The 18692-nt window shown below is 35.7% G+C and overlaps 2 protein-coding genes across 4 annotated transcripts in view; both read right to left on the reverse strand.

Moving 5' to 3' along the window:
• The window catches only part of LOC126376508 (RNA-binding protein fusilli), a 107015-nt gene that overhangs the window by 52298 nt on the left and 36025 nt on the right, over nucleotides 1-18692 (reverse strand). For both annotated transcript variants that reach the window (XM_050023947.1, XM_050023946.1), the window contains exon 2: nucleotides 18316-18408. In XM_050023947.1, the coding sequence (XP_049879904.1) occupies nucleotides 18316-18408 (93 nt within the window). The remainder of the gene's footprint in view (nucleotides 1-18315; nucleotides 18409-18692) is intronic.
• LOC126376727 (uncharacterized) lies at nucleotides 334-6971 on the reverse strand. 2 transcript variants are annotated; one of them, XM_050024287.1, is made up of 4 exons: nucleotides 6034-6971; nucleotides 5701-5823; nucleotides 5122-5313; nucleotides 334-4477 (listed from the first exon to the last, which is right to left on the reverse strand). In XM_050024287.1, the coding sequence occupies exons 1-4, from the start codon at nucleotides 6098-6100 to the stop codon at nucleotides 4428-4430; spliced, it is 432 nt and encodes a 143-aa protein (XP_049880244.1). In that variant the 5' UTR covers nucleotides 6101-6971; the 3' UTR covers nucleotides 334-4427. The 2 variants fall into 2 exon arrangements, with proteins under 2 accessions (XP_049880244.1, XP_049880245.1); XM_050024288.1 differs by lacking the exon at nucleotides 5701-5823.

Genomic DNA, 18692 nt, shown 5'->3' on the forward strand with positions numbered 1-18692 from the left:
TTTAAATTGGCCATAAGTATAATTTAGGGCCGTTCCATACGAAAATCAAAAATTGTTTTTTTTTTTTTGAAGTTATATCTAGCAGATAACAGGCCTAAACCAATGATTGTGGAATGAATTCCAAAACAATAGAATTCATGTTTGGATCATAAATAATTATCACTGCTCAGCGGTGAAGGAAAGTGCATTTTCGGGTTGCCATTCGCGGGTTGGAAGGTCAGACAGGCAGTCGCTTCTGTAAAAAACCGGACCTGTCAAATCTTCAGGTTAGTGTTAAAATGTGTGTGGACTGATTATTTCACCACTCGCAAACTGTATTAAAGGAAACGCTGATTGTTTTGCCACTTCGTATATAATTCGGTTTTAGTAGAAATTATAAAGGTTACAAACACGTCCGACAATAAGAGAAGTTCGATGAATACAAAATTAATTTAAAAATAGTAAAGAATGAATATTTTTTATAACCTTTTTTTTAAAAGGTATTTTTATGTTGCAATTGTCAACATGCTGCGCCTCGAGAAGTAAAGTTATCAAAACTTAAACTTATACAATTTCTATACATCAACCTAAACTGGATGAAAGCACATGAACTTTAAACATATACAACAGACTCACAATATGAAATATTGTACGAAAGCATGTCAACTTTAACAATAATTACTGTAACAGTGTCAAAAATCTAAACATGAAAGTTAATGTATAAAATTTATCACAAAATGAAAGAAAGTGCATCAACTTTTAAACATTATACAATTCATAATACAACACTAATGAAAGCTTACAATTGAGAGTGCACATAAGAAACTTATCTCAAATAATTTTACTTATGAGTTTTTATAAATGAATTAAAAAAAATGAATTTAAACATTAAGTTTACATACTCCACTTAAAAAAAAGATAGGTATAATTTTAACCTTAGAAAAAAAGTAAAAATAAAATAATATTAATCGCTAATAGGCAATATACACACCTTATTAATAGCACGGGTATGTTTTTTCCCATTTGAGGTAGTTACTTCTACAGTTCTAATTTTATTGTCCTTTCCAGGAAAGACATTAGTAACTCGGGCCATAGGCCATGTGGCAGAGGGGGTATTGTCCTCTTTCAGTAGGACTAGGGTACCGACTTTAATGTCAGACTGCTCAATGCGCCACTTAGGGCGGTTCTGGAGAACATTCAAATACTGTTTATGCCACAATTTCCAGAATGATTGTTTTATCTGTATACATTGTTGCCAAAACTTTAATCTATTAATTGGAATGTTATTAATGTCTTTTTCAGGATACATAGTGAGAGCATTTCCAATTAGAAAGTGACCAGGTGTCAAATAAGTGTAATCATTTACATCTGAAGTTGACAATGGCATTAGAGGCCTAGAATTAAGTATACATTCAATCTCAGTAAGAACAGTGTTAAGCTGTTCATAAGTTAATACATTATTTTGAAGTACCCTTTTTAAATGGTACTTGGTACTCTTCACCGCAGCCTCCCAAAGACCACCAAAGGTAGGCGAATACGCAGGAATGAAATGGAAATCTATGGCCCTTTGGGCAGCAAATTCATAAACCTGAGCCTGGTGTCTTTGTGATGACTGCAGATTATAGAGCTCAACTAACTGGTTCCTCGCACACCTGAAAGTGGCAGCATTGTCAGAGTAGATTTCTTTGGGTAATCCTCTTCTAGAAACCAATCGTTTCAAGCACGCGAGATAGGTTTCTGTGGTTAGATCTGATGCTAACTCGAGGTGTATAGCCTTCGTAGTGAAGCATACAAAAACGCAGATATAACCTTTACCTATAACGGATCGTCTCACGCGTGAAAGTTTTATGTTTAAAGGCCCAGCGTAATCTACTCCGACCCTCTCGAAGGCACGTGAGGTTGCTGTCACTCTCCCAGTAGGCAAGGACCCCATCAGCTGTTGCGACGCGGTAGCCTTCTGTCTAAAACAAATCATACATTTTTGTGTTATTTTCTTAACTTCTACAAGCCCATTCACAATCCAATATCTCTGATGGAGATTAGCTAACAATAGTTTAGGACCAGCATGTAAAAGCCTTTCATGCTCACTTCTTATAATCAAACTAGTGACTTGAGAGGATTTGGGTAAGATTATAGGATGTTTTTGCGAGTAAGATATGTCTGCATTGTGCAGCCTACCGCCTACTCGTAAGAGCCCCTCGTTATCAATATAAGGATGCAAGCCCTGTAAAGAACCTTTTACCATACATTTTTTATGCAAACACTCTATTTCGTGTTTGAAATGAGTTTGTTGATCATTTTTTATAATCAACATTAAAGCGTTACTCAATTCAGCGCTTGATAAATATTTATATACAATGCTAGTTTTACTAGAATTAACATTATTGCAAAACCGTAAGACGTATGTAAGTATTCGCGTCATTTTGTGGATGCTAGAATATTTTAGTAAATGCTCAAAAATACTACCTTGGGTAGATGATACCTGGTTGCTGGAAAATGCTGCGGGCGTTTTGGCGTCGGGCAAGACTGCTGGTAAGTCTACATTGTAATGAAAATCGTACTTACTATCATGCAGACATTCAGGCCCATGCCACCACATTGCACAACAGCCGAGCTCTTCAGGACTTACTCCTCTGCTGATGTAATCAGCGGGGTTATCCTTAGTATTTATGTATAGCCATTTATGAGCAGCAGTATGCTGACGTATTACCTTTACTCTGTTCGCAACATATGCTTGGAGTTGTGTGAACTCGGTATTAAGCCAAGCAAGGACAATCTGCGAGTCCGAGAATAAATACACTTGTTTTATTTTCAGCTTCAATGTAAGCGTGTCGTAGACTTTCCTTATTAATTTAGAAAGCAGCAAGGCAGCGTTAAGTTCCAAGCGCGGCACTGTCATGTTAGTATCACGAAGTGGATTTATTCTGGACTTTGAACAGAGTAAATGCAATCTCACATTACCTGAAGCGTTAGTGACTCGTAAGTACACGCAGCAACCATATGCTGTCAAGCTGGACGCGTCTGAGAAACCGATAAGCTCGATGGTATCTGACTCTGTTATATATAAGTTTCTATCTATCAATATTGGCTCCATGGCCGCCAGACTCGAAACAAACTCTAACCAATCCCTCTTAATGTCATCGGGGACTGTAGCATCCCAGTCAGTATTGACTGCCCATAGTCTTTGCATTATTACTTTAGCCTGTACGATGATGGGGCTGACGAAACCCATGGGATCGTAAAACTTTCCTATATAGCTTAGAATGTTCCTTTTTGTCACCTTGCTCTGATCGAACGGCTCGGGGCATGAAATTTTAAACTGATCGCTTTTCATGACTAAACAAACACCTAAAGCCTTCAAACTACAATCGTCTTCCTGCAATTCTAAGTCGTCAAAGTGCTGATCAGAGGTGGGAATATCAGTTAATATCCGCGTATCATTGGAAGACCATTTGTGAGTTTGAAAACTTCCATGGTTAAGAAGGTCGCGCAGTTGCGATTTTGCTTCTAAAATATTTTCTAAGTCGTTATCAGAGTATAATACGTCATCGACATATGTACAATTTTTCAATATGAACGATGCCAATGGCAGATCGCGTTCATGAAGCCTCGCAAGCTCGTCGAGACAGCGAGTAGCTAGATAGCTCGAGCTTTTTAAGCCATACGTAACTGTATCTAACCTAATGCACCTGACACTATCATTAGGATCGTCTCTCCATAAAATATTTTGAAGAGAAGTGTATTCAGGGCTCACCTTTATATTTCTAAACATGCGCTTTATATCCGTCGTAATAGTATAATTACCAAGACGAAATAATAATAAAATATCGAACAAGTCCCTCTGAACAATTGGCCCATTCATTAATAAGTCATTAAGCGAAACTTTCTTATTAGTTTTCATTGAACCATCGAAAACTGTTCGCAATTTTGTTGTTTTGTTACCTTCTTTAATTACTGCATGATGGGGTAAAAAATACACCGCATCTTTATTCAAGTCATACTGCTCAATGTCTACATAATGGCCATGGTTTAGAGATATATATTCATCAATGAACTTTTTATACTCGGAGAAAAGATTGGGATTATTATGTAATTTTTTCTCCAAATTCAAAAATCGTTTTAAAGCAAAATGAAAGGATTCACCTAAAGTATCATTAATATCGCCGATAGGCAGCTTCAAAGGCAAGGCCACTTCAAACTGTTTATCCTTTAACTGCACAGTATTTTGAAAAATATGTTCAGTCAGTTCTTGTTCTGAATTTGTTTCATTAAATATTTGTGGGACACTTTCAGTCTTCCAAAATTGAGTTAATGTGTTATTAACATCAGCTTCACAAGCAATACATTTTAAAGATACCTTGTTACAGACTTTGTTGATACTCCTTTGTGGCAAACTCCCTGCAATAATATACCCGAACTTAGTGTTGATGAGACTGGGTTGCCTCGCGCTATGCGGCGTCGCTCGACTGCTGCTGGGTAACTCCGTCGGCAGCAGGATCTGAAAAAATATGTCAGCGCCCATTAGGAGGTGTATGTCACCGGGCACATTAAATTGGTCGTCTGCCAGTTTAATGTTCTCTGGAATTGTGAAACCTGTCATATCCCACTCAATCTGAGGCAGCTTGCAAGTAATTGCATCAACAACGTGGCATGTTGCAATAGTTTTAAAAGGTAAATTCATTGAATGTATATCTAAAGGCAGGCAGAATTTGAGATTGCTTTTAGCATTAGTAATGCCTATGACATTAGTATCGACTTGGGCTGGCTTAAATCCAAGCAGTTGTACAGCTTCACTGGTGATGAATGATAGCTGTGAGCCACTATCCAGCAGGGCTCTAAGATGGACCTCAGTACCATCTTGGGCAATGACTTTTACTTTTGCTGTGGGAAGAAGAACATCATTATTATAATTGCCTGTCATCAAAGTAACAGGAGATGCGGCGGATATAGGCTTCTCGTCACAGTGTAGCAGAGTATTATGTGACTTCTTGCACACTGAACAGCGAAAGTGATACCTACATTTTCCTGCATGCGCACCCAGACATAAGTTGCACAGCTTTTTGTCGTTAATAAATTTCAGACTTTCATTGACTGGAAGTAAATTGAATTTTTTGCAAGTAAATAACTTGTGGTTATACTCACAGTATACACAGGCTTGCTCCTCCTTGGTAACATGTGTTACCACCTTTGCATTCGGTGACCGGTACTGAGCATTCCCTGGCTCAGCATTTTCCAGCGCCAGAGCTCTTTGATCGAGGAAGCTCAGGAAGTCGTTCAGCGTTGGCTCCTTCTCCATGTCTCTATCGAGCTGGTATGCCCGAGCAGTATATGTATCTAATTTTCGAGACAGAATACACAATATTATAGCATCCCAGTATTTTACATTAGGATCAAGATTTGAAATGGCCGCTATGTGTTGTCTGACAACAGCCACAAACTCTCTCAAGCAGCTAGCTGTAGACTTAACCACTGATTTGATATCCAAGATGGTGTGGATGTGATCATTCAGAATTTTAAACTTATTGTTAAAACGCTTATCTAACAAATTTAAGGCTTTTTCATAACTGTCAGAGGTCAAAGGCAAGTTCTTAATCATTTCAAATGGCTCATTTTTTACATATGATCTTAAATAGTACAACTTTTGTACACAATCCAGAGATGGGTTATTGTGTATTAATGACATATACAAGTTTATGAAGGGCACATAATCAGTAAACTTACCACTGAAGGTGGGAAGCTCTATTGGTGGCAAATTAATTTTGCTCAGTGGAGTGGCTGGAGAAGTCATTGTAGTGGTCGGAGGCGGGTTTTCTATGCGGGGTTCACGACGCCTTATTTCACGATCTAGTGTGCATATACAGTAATAGAATTTATTATCCGTATCAGTATAATCCTCGTTGTCATCAGGATTAAGAGCCAGGATGCACTTATTGAGAGATTCATACTCTTTAAACGTGGAAGTTAAACGTTCACGTTTCGAAACGAGAATTTCAATGTCTGTATTAAGCACATCATCTTTTTTGATACAAAATTGATATAACCTAGTGAGCGTACCTTTTAAGTAACCTCGCGAGGCCACTGCCTCCTTTAAACCCTTGGAAGAATGAGATTTCTCCGCCATTTCACTGCACAATTACACTTTTTGAACTTTTTACAAGTAAAGTTTACAAGATAACAATTGATAACACGCATCAACGTCCGTCAAACAAAACGCGCATGCGTCATGAATGAAACCACAGACAAATAAAAAAAGTAAAAAATAAAAAAGGACGATCGCGCGCGAAGTCGTGCTTTTGGCGCGGTTTCTAGGTTCGTGAAGTATATTTGTCAAACCGTTTTGTTCCGTTCCGTGTGACGTATGCCGATCTTCGTTTGTTTCTTGAAGCGAAAACGGCGCGAAATCTTGAAATTTTTTTTGCTGTCTTGAATGAAAATCTTGAATGAAATGATGCGACGATGTTCTTGACCGGAGTAATATAAATTGTTGACTCACGGTTATGTTGCAAAAACAATATGTAGCGTCGAAATATATTATAATGCTGAAATAAAATTGCTGAAAGAAAAGTCTTGATTGTCTTGTATGAGAATCTTCTTGATACGTTGTTGACCGGCCCGATATACTGAACAGCACGGTAGGTATCTCAATCCTCTTGATGGTATATAAAATAATGTCGTCGTCTCTCTTAGATCGTTGTCGGTGATCGTCGTGTGATGGTAAAATTCTTGAACACGAAGTGGTCACTTTCGAAGGACCATGTTAAAATGTGTGTGGACTGATTATTTCACCACTCGCAAACTGTATTAAAGGAAACGCTGATTGTTTTGCCACTTCGTATATAATTCGGTTTTAGTAGAAATTATAAAGGTTACAAACACGTCCGACAATAAGAGAAGTTCGATGAATACAAAATTAATTTAAAAATAGTAAAGAATGAATATTTTTTATAACCTTTTTTTTAAAAGGTATTTTTATGTTGCAATTGTCAACAGTTAGGTAAGCGGACCCTGTGAAAAACGGAATAATGCTAGGGAGATTATATCTAGAGCTCACATGTCGGGCCTAAATTAAGTGTTACCGAATGTTAAAGAAACATAATTAATAATATAGAAAACGATATCTTCTGGAGGGTAAAAATGGCCACATCGAAGCAATTCATCTAAGAAAGCAATATTGCTATTTGACATTTGTTTGTATTGCGCACTTACTTTTTTATATGCGCCCCTGCTGTCATGTGGCTTATGAGATAAATGACCAACCTCGTCTACCCTGGTGTTACTATTGAGCCGCTAAAGGCCCCTGGCATGGCTCATACGTAACGACTGCGCACTTACAAAACTATACAGGATGTTAGTGACATTGTAACGAATACTGAGGGGGATGATTCTGAGCATGATACTAAGTTGATATTAGGTGGAATTTCCTGTATGAAAATTTATGAAAATTTTTGTGTATTAATAAATTATTTTCAGTTCCGAAAATTCTACTTGATATTAAACTCAGAATTTTAAGTTGACTCATCCCCCTCAGTATTCGTTACGATGTGACTGTCGTTATGTGCCGTTCGTTATGTAAAAATTGACGATTCAAAGTGTAACTATGTTACCTATTGAATAAAGATATTTTTGAATTTGTATTTGAAACATTTATTTTTCATTTAGGAGACATTTAATATGATATTTTATCTTTGACGTTATGTTTCAAAACATAATTTCTATCACACACGATGCGCAACCCTAACGTTTGACTAGAATAACTGCTTAGTAGTAACAGCAATATACAGTTACTGTTAACGGCTACATTAGCCCGTATTAACTAATGTTTACTTGTTTTACTTTCACTAGCCACACTCTACGAGTTAATTAAGTAAATACAGGGTGTTAGTGACATCGTAGCGAAAACTGAGGGATGATTCAGACCATGATTCTGAATTGATATCAAGAGAAATTAAAAATACTTTTGCGATGGAAAATTAAAAAAATCATGAATTTTCCGACAGGAAATGCCACTTGATATCAACCAGAATCATGGTCTGAATCATCCCCCTCAGTATCTGGTACGGTGTCACTAAAACTCATACGCACTTCAAAGTATCTACAGGTAGCCACCCTGTTTAAGTGACATCGTAACGAATAGTGAGTGGGATGATTCAGCTCATTATTCTGAGTTATTATCAAGTGGAATTTCCTGTCGGAAAATTCATGATTTTTGAATTTTCCATCGCAAAAGTATAGTATTGAATATAATTTAAAAAAAAAACTGATAATTGCGACGGAAAATTCCACTTGATAGCTCAGAATTCAGAATCATATTCGCTACGATGTCAGTAATACCCTGTATAAATATAGTAACCATTTGTATACTATGACTACGAGACTATTAAATATGAAATAACTGCTATTTCTACCCTGCGGCTCGTAAAAGTGGAATTATGAAAGTTTTCACACTTTTTTATTTACCGTGTCTATTGTTGGTTTGCCTTGGTCAGCATTCACTACTTGCCCAGACAAATAGCGTAGGGATCACCAGACAAGATTCGTCCTCAATAAAAAAAAGAAACGATGACGCAGAATCAAAATAATAGTCGACAGGTTTATTTCACTTACAAATGGCAGAGTCGTAGAAATGGCATTTCATTGACAATATGAAAACGCTCTAACCCTCACTACAACTATGAACTTTGTTGTATGAGATCATGCGTATTGCTTCTTTAATAGAAATACTTACTTTTAAAAATATATAATTCTATTCCATCGTGTTAGCTGTGAGTACTTGTGAGGTGGGTTATTAATGTTATTATTGAGCCACAAATAGACATGGCTCACGTTTCAGCCTTAATTTTGTATAAAAGACGCCGGACTTCATTCATGTATAATATGTTAAGACTTGGTTTCGGCCTACTAAAAATATATAGAGAAGAAAATAATTAACAAATGACTTGGCTGTATGGGCTACGTTCCCTTTGTCTATCAAACAATAAAAAAGTAAGTAGTAGCCGGCCAGAACTAAATATTTATTTATTTTCTCATCATTTATTACGCCCTGAAACGATACTTTTGACCCGGGAAGCGTTCTGAAGGTTGTATACCTATTGTCTATCGTCTGTAGAGCTCAAGGTAACACGCGGGAAAATAAACATTACACCGACACAATATAAGCAATAATTTCTTGCCAACTAAGTAACAGTTCTTTAACTTTCCGCAATACGTGTTTTTTTTTTTTTAATATTAATGGGAATATTTTTATATTCGCTGGAAGACGTAGATGGGCCGCATTCTTTTCTTCTATTTCATACAATTCACATAAGTACTATCATTATCCCTAATTGATAATTAATCACTTTGATATTAACTCCTAAATGAGATGGATATCGCCGCTTTAGGTGAAAAGACAATCAAGTAAGCGCCTTATTGTAAAACCAAACCTTACAAGACACGTTAGTTTCCATTCAGGTAAAAAATTGTGGTGTAAATTTTTATCCATATTGAAATTAATCGTAAGAAATCGTGGTTTTATTGAAAAAAAAAAACATAAGATATATATTTTTTTAAATCTTTAAAAACGACCTTATGTGGTACTCAATATAAAGCGACGAGAGATCACCCCGTTGTCACTCTGTCGGTTTTTACGACACGCCCGAGAAAAATAGCCCACTGAACTTGTTATGGTATCTACGCCAAAAGACAATTCAATTAGATACGATGAAAATGTTGTTTACTTAAGATCTTGCCGATAAACAACCAACCACATAAATTGACAAACATCCTTATCAATCTCGAATCATCTCAATGTTCCGGTATCTTATATAATTTGTTTAAAAAATAAACAAAGAATGTCCACAAAAACTGCTAATTCATACGCAACTTGAAGTGCGAAAGGTCGACCAGTTTTTAGGGCATTTGGCGGACGTTTTAAAGCTTTGATTTCAAGATTAACTTTGGGTATAATGTTTTTTAAAACGATTTTTTTTTAATTCTGAACATTTGACATTGGTGCTAATTCCTGTAGACACCATTTAATTTTATTTTAAGTTATATCTGTCATTTTCTTTTCCGCCGAAAAGGAAACTATAATAAAATTTATGAAACATACGTCCATTTTAAGCACAAATCTAAAACAATCGAATAAAGTTACATTGGCTAATAACCCGACAGAATTAAGTTGACAGCTCACGTCAAACGGTTTGCATACCAGCGAGATATCTTTTTGATTCGCCTGGTTATTCATTCATTTACTCACTCTTCCTAAAATTAAGAGCTGTCAATCATCCGTCTCTTTCCTTTTCGGCGGATAAGAAAATTAAGGTATAACTTAAAGTAAAATTAAGTGTCTGCAGGAATCGGGGCCATTGATTGTATAAATAGCGTATATTAGACAGGTAGGATAACACTTATTTTTAATAATTTAATATTAAAATAGCGCCCTAGTATCCCGCCCTTTCACTTACGATAATTACTAGAAAGAGATAGATCTAATTTTAGAACTGTCAAACCAATATAAAAATAAGTTTGTGTAACAAATGTAGGGACTTATTTAGTCGAAACAGGTTCTCGGGTCCAGGAACCGGATGAAAAAAAAAACCTGACGTGTATTGCCGTACCAGAGGGGTCACCATCAATAAAGAGTACCAACCAGCACATATACGTTTTTGTTATGATTTGTGATCAACAAATTGATTTTTAATTTGGATTCCGATGGTAGAGCTGCAATTTACAGATGTGTGTTTATGTGTTTTTTGTGTCGGAACATCGGATTGTAATTTCTGACGGTAATGGCGGCTGGTTTCCTCATTACGTGTGAAGTTGAGCTTTGAGGTCAGTTGGATGAAGAATAATCTTATTTCTATCAAAAGGCAAACTTATACACTATCATACAAAGAGTTGAAAACGATCATTGAAATATAGCGTGTTAGTAGTAAACACATACATACATAATCACGCTTATAATATAACCCACAGCGGTAAGCAGAGACTCCATTCCTTTGCTTTGATCCTGACACACTTCTCTTGCTTCCTCCACATTCATCAATCGTTAAAATCGTTATTCGTGCTAGTAGTAATTTTGCCTTATTCCGAGATATGAATTTTTGGAGGTTTGTGACCTAGCTTGTATTGGGCTGGATTTCCCTTCGCGGGTTGGAAGGTCAGTGTGGCAGTCGCTGCTAAAAAAAACCGGACCTGTCAAATCTTCAGGTTAGGTGAGCGTATCCTGTGAAAAACGGGGTAATACTAGGGAGATGATGAGTAAAATTGCTCTATAATACGTAATCAAGAAGGTAGGATAGCTATATGGTTTAAATGTTCGTTTTCTTTTATAAAATTAACTTGCATTTCGTCGCCATACAATGAAAACCTCGTAAGCGCGTTTTTGCAAAAACACTTGATTTGATTTTCATGAACAAAACCGCGAAACTAACACGGGTAAAAACAGACTACAAACTGAAATTAGCGTGACGTTGCGAGGTTTTGTTAACAAAAATCCTACGCAAAAATCCCATCGTAAAGTGTTTTCGCAATGATAATGAGATCGCTATTGAGATTTTCACTGACAACGAAAACATAATCTAAATAAGTATATTAATTTTGTTGTTCATTCAAAAATAATTGTCAAAATCTTCCCAGATCCCTCTTGATAACTGCTTGCTCACTCGACCGAGTCGCACTAAATAATAACTACAAACATTTTTTTAGCTAAAAGCTTTTACGTAAGAATTTGAATATGAATAATGTTTGTTCATGTCACTATGCGTATGTTGCCCTTGCCACTAGCCGTCACTTCATTACATACAAGCGTGCGTATTGGACACATCTTGGCGGGAACCCGTTCCTAACTGTATTCCAGAGTTCGACGGCCGCGGACGCGCGAAATTTCACCCGTCGCTCAAAGCCCGGCCAATCAGTGGACACCAAATATTTATGGGAAGCTGTCAATGACAAACATTCTCTCCCATAGTTGTCGTTCCATTTGTTTAATATGGACACGCAAAGAGCTTACGCGGTACAACCTTGTTTGTAGGTTTTGCTCGTTTAGGCCAGCTCGAGTTATAGCCATATGATTACATTTTCTTAATATTATAATAGGTAACGTATTAAAGGAAGTATAATACGGTATCAAATCAAGTCTAATACACTTTATTGCCTGTGTGATTGTTAAAATTAAGTTCCGTAACTTAATTTTAACAATCAGACTTAACACATGAGTACAATGCAATTTGGGTGGCCTTATTGCTCTAGAGCAATTTCTTACAGACAACCACTACCAGTAAACAAACGTTTACTAGCCTTGGATGCGAGAAGGTGCAACAAGTAAACTAAAGTTAATAATATAATAAATATCCTATACATAATAGGTATAATAGACCCTACTCATTATAATAAGTATAATAGACCAAATATGTGGTTACAGTATTATGAAACTTGTATTCAAAACATTTTCTTTAGATTTACTGCACAGGTACCTACTTACTTACAGATCTTGATTAAGTAATTTCTAATTCTTAAACATAATGTTAGTTTTAATTTGGAATTCAGTTCTTAGCCAATATGTTAATTCTTTACACTTAATGATCTTTGATGCATAATACATCAACCTATATCTCAAATGTTTTAATTATGTCTAAAACTCTCACATAAAATACTGTCCATTTTCACTTAATAATTTCGACCGTCTCGGTAGGAATTAAGTTGAAAATTTTCATTATTATGCGTGAAAGGTGAATTGGAATCAATTTATCTTAAGTGACGAAAATACATAAATTCAAATTGACTGATTACGACTCGCTTAGGCAGGTACGTATTTAATAAACGAACGATGAATGTGACTTCGTTCCAAGGTCAAACAGACGCCATTGCAAAAAAATATAAAAACTAATTGTCCTAAAGGCGGAATATCACATTCCTGTCGTATGTATAATATAATTATCTTTTGTCTAAATGCGTACCCATGACTGCAGTACCCACGAAAATTATGATCCCAAATCCTAACATTAGAATTTTAATAATTGAGTCATTAATGCATAATTATGTGGATACATAACATAATAAGGTAGTATAATATTGCATTCAGCCGGGTCTGCATGACAACCGCCCCGCGCGCGGCGCAAATTATATTGAGCGCTTCGACCAATAAACGATACGAATGCTATCAACGTAGATGGACGTCACACGGCTATTGGTTGAAGACCTCGATATAACTCGCACCGCGCGCGGTGCGGTTACCGTGCAGAGCCTACCGGAAAAAATCTTCTTTTTTTTAAATTATAAATCCATATACAATTTGTTAACTCTCATTTTTTTTAATGCGATACTCTCAATTAGATAGAGCGGACACTTAGATAACTTCTTGTCATAAACTTCGTATAACAAATAGACAACCAATGAGTACCTGTAAAAATTGTCTGCGGCGCATCTTGTCAGAAGCTACGCGGTGTGTAACGACACTGTACAACCGATATTGCACTTTATTTGAACCTAACAACTTCATTTGAGGGAACGAACTTATACTATCTACATAACATAATATCATAAGTTCTGTGCAATAATGTATACGTACTCACAACACGATTCGAACGCTTTTTTAGAAAAAGCTCTAGCTATTTTGTTTATGTCAGTACTTCTACTTCTATTGCCTGGGAACCCCGTGATGATAAGCACGAAATATTCTTAAGTTTTTCAGGGACGAACGGTCATAGTTCGTCGCGAATAATACAAACTATAATGTAATGATGTTACAAGTTTCAATAACTACTGTAATTATAACCACTGGAGTGGACATAATTTCTGGTTCTAGACATAAATGCGTCTAGAATTACCTGTTAAATTGACGACTGCTTTTTGTAACTAGAACTAATGGCGTGTTTGATGTTTTTTTTTTTGTTTTTATTACAATGAAACAAAGGCTTTGTGTCTTAATACAAGAGAATAAGATCAGAAAATTACGTTTTAAAATACTAAAACATTTTTAAATGTACTAATTTATCGTAATCACAATCATTGTAATTAAATGAAAAAATATTATACAATCTCCTTTTTGTTTGTATTTTTTGCACCAAAAGACCTGGCTGAAAGTTACGAAAACCATCATAATTAAAACCACTATTTCATTTTAAAGAAAATTATTTATGCCTTTCCCCAAGGGGATAAACAAGTTTAAAAAAAAAACCAGAAAATAATTTATTTTTCTGTCAAGAAACGGCTTTCACAAAAACTGTTTCGCTTTACGTCAACCAGTTGCAAGCAAATTAAGAAGCTTTTTGGTAAATTAAACAAGTTTGCAGAATGGCATCTGATCGAATTAAAACCTTTTTGATAATGTTTGGCAGCCGAAAAGACTTGAAATGAAAGCCGTAAACTTAAAACCATGGTAAAAACAAGGTACCTTCGTAATCTCACGTCCTACATAATGTTACCATTATTGGTAACTCCAACATTCTAAGGACTTTGAACATCAATATAAACAAATCAAATTAAACAATCTATATGAGTAACGAAACTATTCACTTTCACTTATCATATCACAATATAAAATTATGATTAAAACTGTAAGTTCAAAAGTTTCCCCTTAAATAAATTAACATACATAAAATCACGCCCGTATTCCCTGATGGAGTGGGCAGAGCCACAAATAATTACAGACAACTTGCAGCCACTCCAAGTCCAATGATGAATAAATATGATTATTGATGAACCCTAAGGTAACAAAGCCTACTGTCGGATTTTACAACACGCCCGGGAAAAAAGCCACTGAACGTGTTCTATATTTAAAAACAATAAACACATTAGCCGTGGGTAATTTATTTTTCATCTACTTATTCGCGATTATATCGCATAGTATCGCATAGGGGGGTTAAAATGGCCACATCGAAGCAATTCATCTAAGAAAGCAATATTGCTTTTTGACATTTGTTTACATTGTGCACTTGACTTACTTACTTTTACATGCGCAAATGTCAAATTGCAATATTGCTTTTTTAGATTAATTGCTTCGATGTGGCCATTTTAACCCTCCAGTTGTGATGGCATTCCAATCAAAATAATTTTAAAAACGTTGGTGAAATGTTAAAACCAGGTTCTCACAACCTTCACATTCACGGGCCATTGATGTTATCTACAAACAGAATTTAGGTCACATTCTGCAGGTGAAATTTAAGTTTTCGTAGTATTTTTAACACACTTCCTTATAAAGCAATTTATCATTTAGACAATTTTGACGTCAAAATGAATACTTATTAGTCTTATATAAAACCGATTGTGATAAGGCACGGAGCACGAAGACACCCATACAATTTACTAAAGCTTTTTTCGTAAAGGTACCTACTTAAACGGGCAGGGCAAGTTAAATTAGGGCTCATACGATTGTGAAAAACTTTAGGGTTCATTTGAAAATTGCGGACATTCGGAGTAAAATCTACGTAAGTGACACTAAAAATAATCTATTAATTTTTATCAAAAATATGCTCTGACGCAAATATTAGTTATTTTAATTTATGAAGAAACAACATAATATAACCTCACCACTATATTTATGCCAGTTAGGGTAGTCAGGGTAGGTATATTCATCGCATGATGAACTAACTACGTACGCTTCATCGAGCTTTTTGTTAGACCAACCTGACCAATAGCTAATTATATTAGTAAAAATATGTATGAAGAAAATACGTTTCATAATCCCTACGGAATCCACATATCACAAAGTGGCTTTCCCGCCATTTTAATTTTTTTCTCGAGCACAGTTACGCGGAACCAGTCCACGGTAACGAGGGTGTTCAGCCAAAAACAAATGCTCCACTTTTTTGCGTTCGTTCACTGAACTGTCTCCCGGTTGCGACTCCAGGACGGGAGTAGGGATGTCGAGATTACCTAAATATTTATTGCCAAAAATATAATTACCATCACGATAGCACAACAGAAAGATAGTATACAACCTAGCGTGAAAAAGAATATCAAGAAAATGTAATATCCCATCAAAACATTTCCATATAAAATGTTTCCAAGACGAGATCGTCGCGAATGTCAAAAAGTTATAAGGTCTCATGTAGATTCAAGCTTCTAGCTCAACTTTAGAAACCCTAAATTTACAAACACTACATGTTAGGTAAAATATGGGGCTTGTCTGCTTCGCTATCATCACACCAGCTCACCACCGCGCAAGCGAAGCGAAGGCTTTGCTCGTCTTGGCTGGGGCACTCCCGTGTCCACAGATATTCTAAGTTTCTCACACTTCTGACAGCTGACGTTCTAATCAAGCTATGTTTAACGGGGTATATTTATTTTTTCACTCAAAAACAAAGAAATATTTCTTTGCCAATTAATTTTCGCTGTTAATAACAATAAAGTAGGTATGTATAGCAATAATTGTTATCGTAAGCACTTTTTTGTTATAGGTATGTTCTAATCTACATTGTTTTTGTCATTCTATTTTTACAGTGCATGACGTGATTGGGTTAATTATAGAAAATGCTCTATCTAACTTGGTTTTTATTGCTGTAAAAGCTGTGTGACGAGTCTTTCAAAATAATAACTTGTTGTGTATTCCACCAACCCACAATGGAGTAGTGTGGTGGAATATGCTTCATACTACTTTAAATATATTGAGGGAAGACCTGTGCCCAGCCCAGTAGTGGGACGTATACAGGCTCTGTTTATGTTATGTTGAGTTATTGTGTTTTTTTTAACTTATGAGTGTTAGTGCCGTTTCAAATATGATCGTAGCAACTGATATACTTAGATACTTGTAAATAGGGTCACTCGCTCACTAGGTATTGTATTTCTTCTCGCAAATGTAAAACTTTGCATAAATCCTTCCCAAATAAAAGCATCAAACACAGCCCTATAATACAGACTGCAACTCTGAACGGGTTTTTGACCTCAATTTTTGGACACGTCTTACATAATGTATGAAGCTCGTTGCATTCTATCAACTTGTGAATTTGATTTATTTATACTCGTAAATAAAATATTTCCTATACGTAACGTATTTGCTAGAGACACTGCCCAGACTCTACTAATGGTGTTTTGAATAACTAATATAATATTACTACTTTCACGTGTTCAAAACGAAATTCTATTGGTTTGGTTATTTGTGGGTTATTAAGAACACATCTCTCTATGTATGTAGTAGAGATTCAGATCGGGTACGTTCAGAGTTTATTTTAAGTTATTTCAATTGGATCCGTTCCTATCTCATCGATTTCGCGCCAAAACTAAACAATATCATTTTATAAAATAAGAAGCGTACCTACCTATACCGCTTATACCACTATTGCAAAGACACTTTACCCAAACAGCCAAGTCCATAGAAAGAACTAAACGATTGAAATATTCCAAACGACGTGAAAGTTTTAAAATAAATGACAACCATACATAAGACGGAACAACCGCAAGTCTCTGACGCCAAAGCGGGAAAATTACCGCCTAATGATTATAATGTGACCAAAGAAATTACCATACATTTCAGAGGTTATTTCTCAAGACCAAACGGTGTAATATGTCAATCAACGACACGCATTCATAAAAAAGAACATAAAATTATCTTGTTATTGCATTTAATATGTACTAGAGACCGTTCTATATACGTGTAAGTGTAAAAAGAGTAAGCACACTTAATTAAGCTAGATGTACACAGAGAATGCATAAATACAGAAGTGGTTAGATCAATACATGTCTCTCCGTACTAGGCTGTATACTATCTTCCTGTTCTGCGGACTTAGCACCGTAAGCGCGCGACTCTTTCTCGCCTCGACATACGTCACCCGTCACTCTCTCACAGTACCGCACAGAAAGAGACAGACGATCTCTGTCGCGGCGAGAAAGAGTCGCGTGCTTACGGTGCTAAGCCCGCTGCTGTCAAATTAATAAATCTAGGTATATTAAAATTTAACTGAGATAAGTTCAATTTAATAAATAAAGTAAGTTTTTCTCTCGTTTTGTAAACTAATACTTATAAATTGACTTAGGTGGCCTTTGTCCACCAACTCACTATACACCCTCTATGATCAATAGTGCCCTTTGGAAAGTACTTACCTAGTGGGACTTGTATAGGTTGTCCCTTGGCTAGCGGTACCCGCTTCTTGTGTAAATGATTATATAAGTACTATCATTACACGCTTGTACCTAATTTATAATTATTCTCCAAATAACAGTACGTAATAATACCCTTGGGCGTTTTAATATCTCTTTAGTGTGTGCGTAGTCATATAGGTACTTACTAATGTAAGTAATGCAAGATACTCAGAAGTTTGTACTAGTTCTACTTCTTGTGTCACAAGTTTGTCAATAACGATGCAATTTTGTAAAAAAAATATTAATATAAATTAAAAGAGTGCCATAATGGGAACTTACCCTTTCTATAACTATTTCTAAGGGTTGTCCAGTCTGTAACTCTTCTGACGGCCGTCTAGTCGGCCGCACGGCAAATTCTCTTTGCCCTATCACCTGTAAACAAAGAAGAAATAAATAAGTAAAGTCACAGAAAAATACATTAAAATACAATTTGTATGTAAATCTTTTTCAATTTGGTTTAAATAATTTCACTGGCTGAAAACCGTAAAAAAAATAATATAAAAAGCTTTTTAATATTAAAAATATTTGTTTTTATTCGTCTTTTTGCTAAACGGCTTTAGAAGTATTTTTCACAGCTATTTAGGCCAGTATTTTGTAAAGAGATGTCATTCACTATTGAAAAATAATTGACTCACATTTTAAATTTTATTTTAATT

Source organism: Pectinophora gossypiella, chromosome 21 (genome assembly GCF_024362695.1).
Source record: "Pectinophora gossypiella chromosome 21, ilPecGoss1.1, whole genome shotgun sequence".
NCBI lineage: Eukaryota > Metazoa > Arthropoda > Insecta > Lepidoptera > Gelechiidae > Pectinophora > Pectinophora gossypiella.

Excerpts from the sequence above, each read along its gene's own strand:
- LOC126376727 (XM_050024287.1), bottom strand. The coding sequence starts at position 6,100 with ATGGCGGAGAAATCTCATTCTTCCAAGGGTTTAAAGGAGGCAGTGGCC. Across the intron at positions 5,824-6,033 it reads CTCGCGAGGTTACTTAAAAG|ATCGTGAAATAAGGCGTCGT; the intron begins GTACGCTCACTA and ends TATGCACACTAG. Across the intron at positions 4,478-5,121 it reads GGAGCAAGCCTGTGTATACT|ATCCTGCTGCCGACGGAGTT; the intron begins GTGAGTATAACC and ends ATATTTTTTCAG.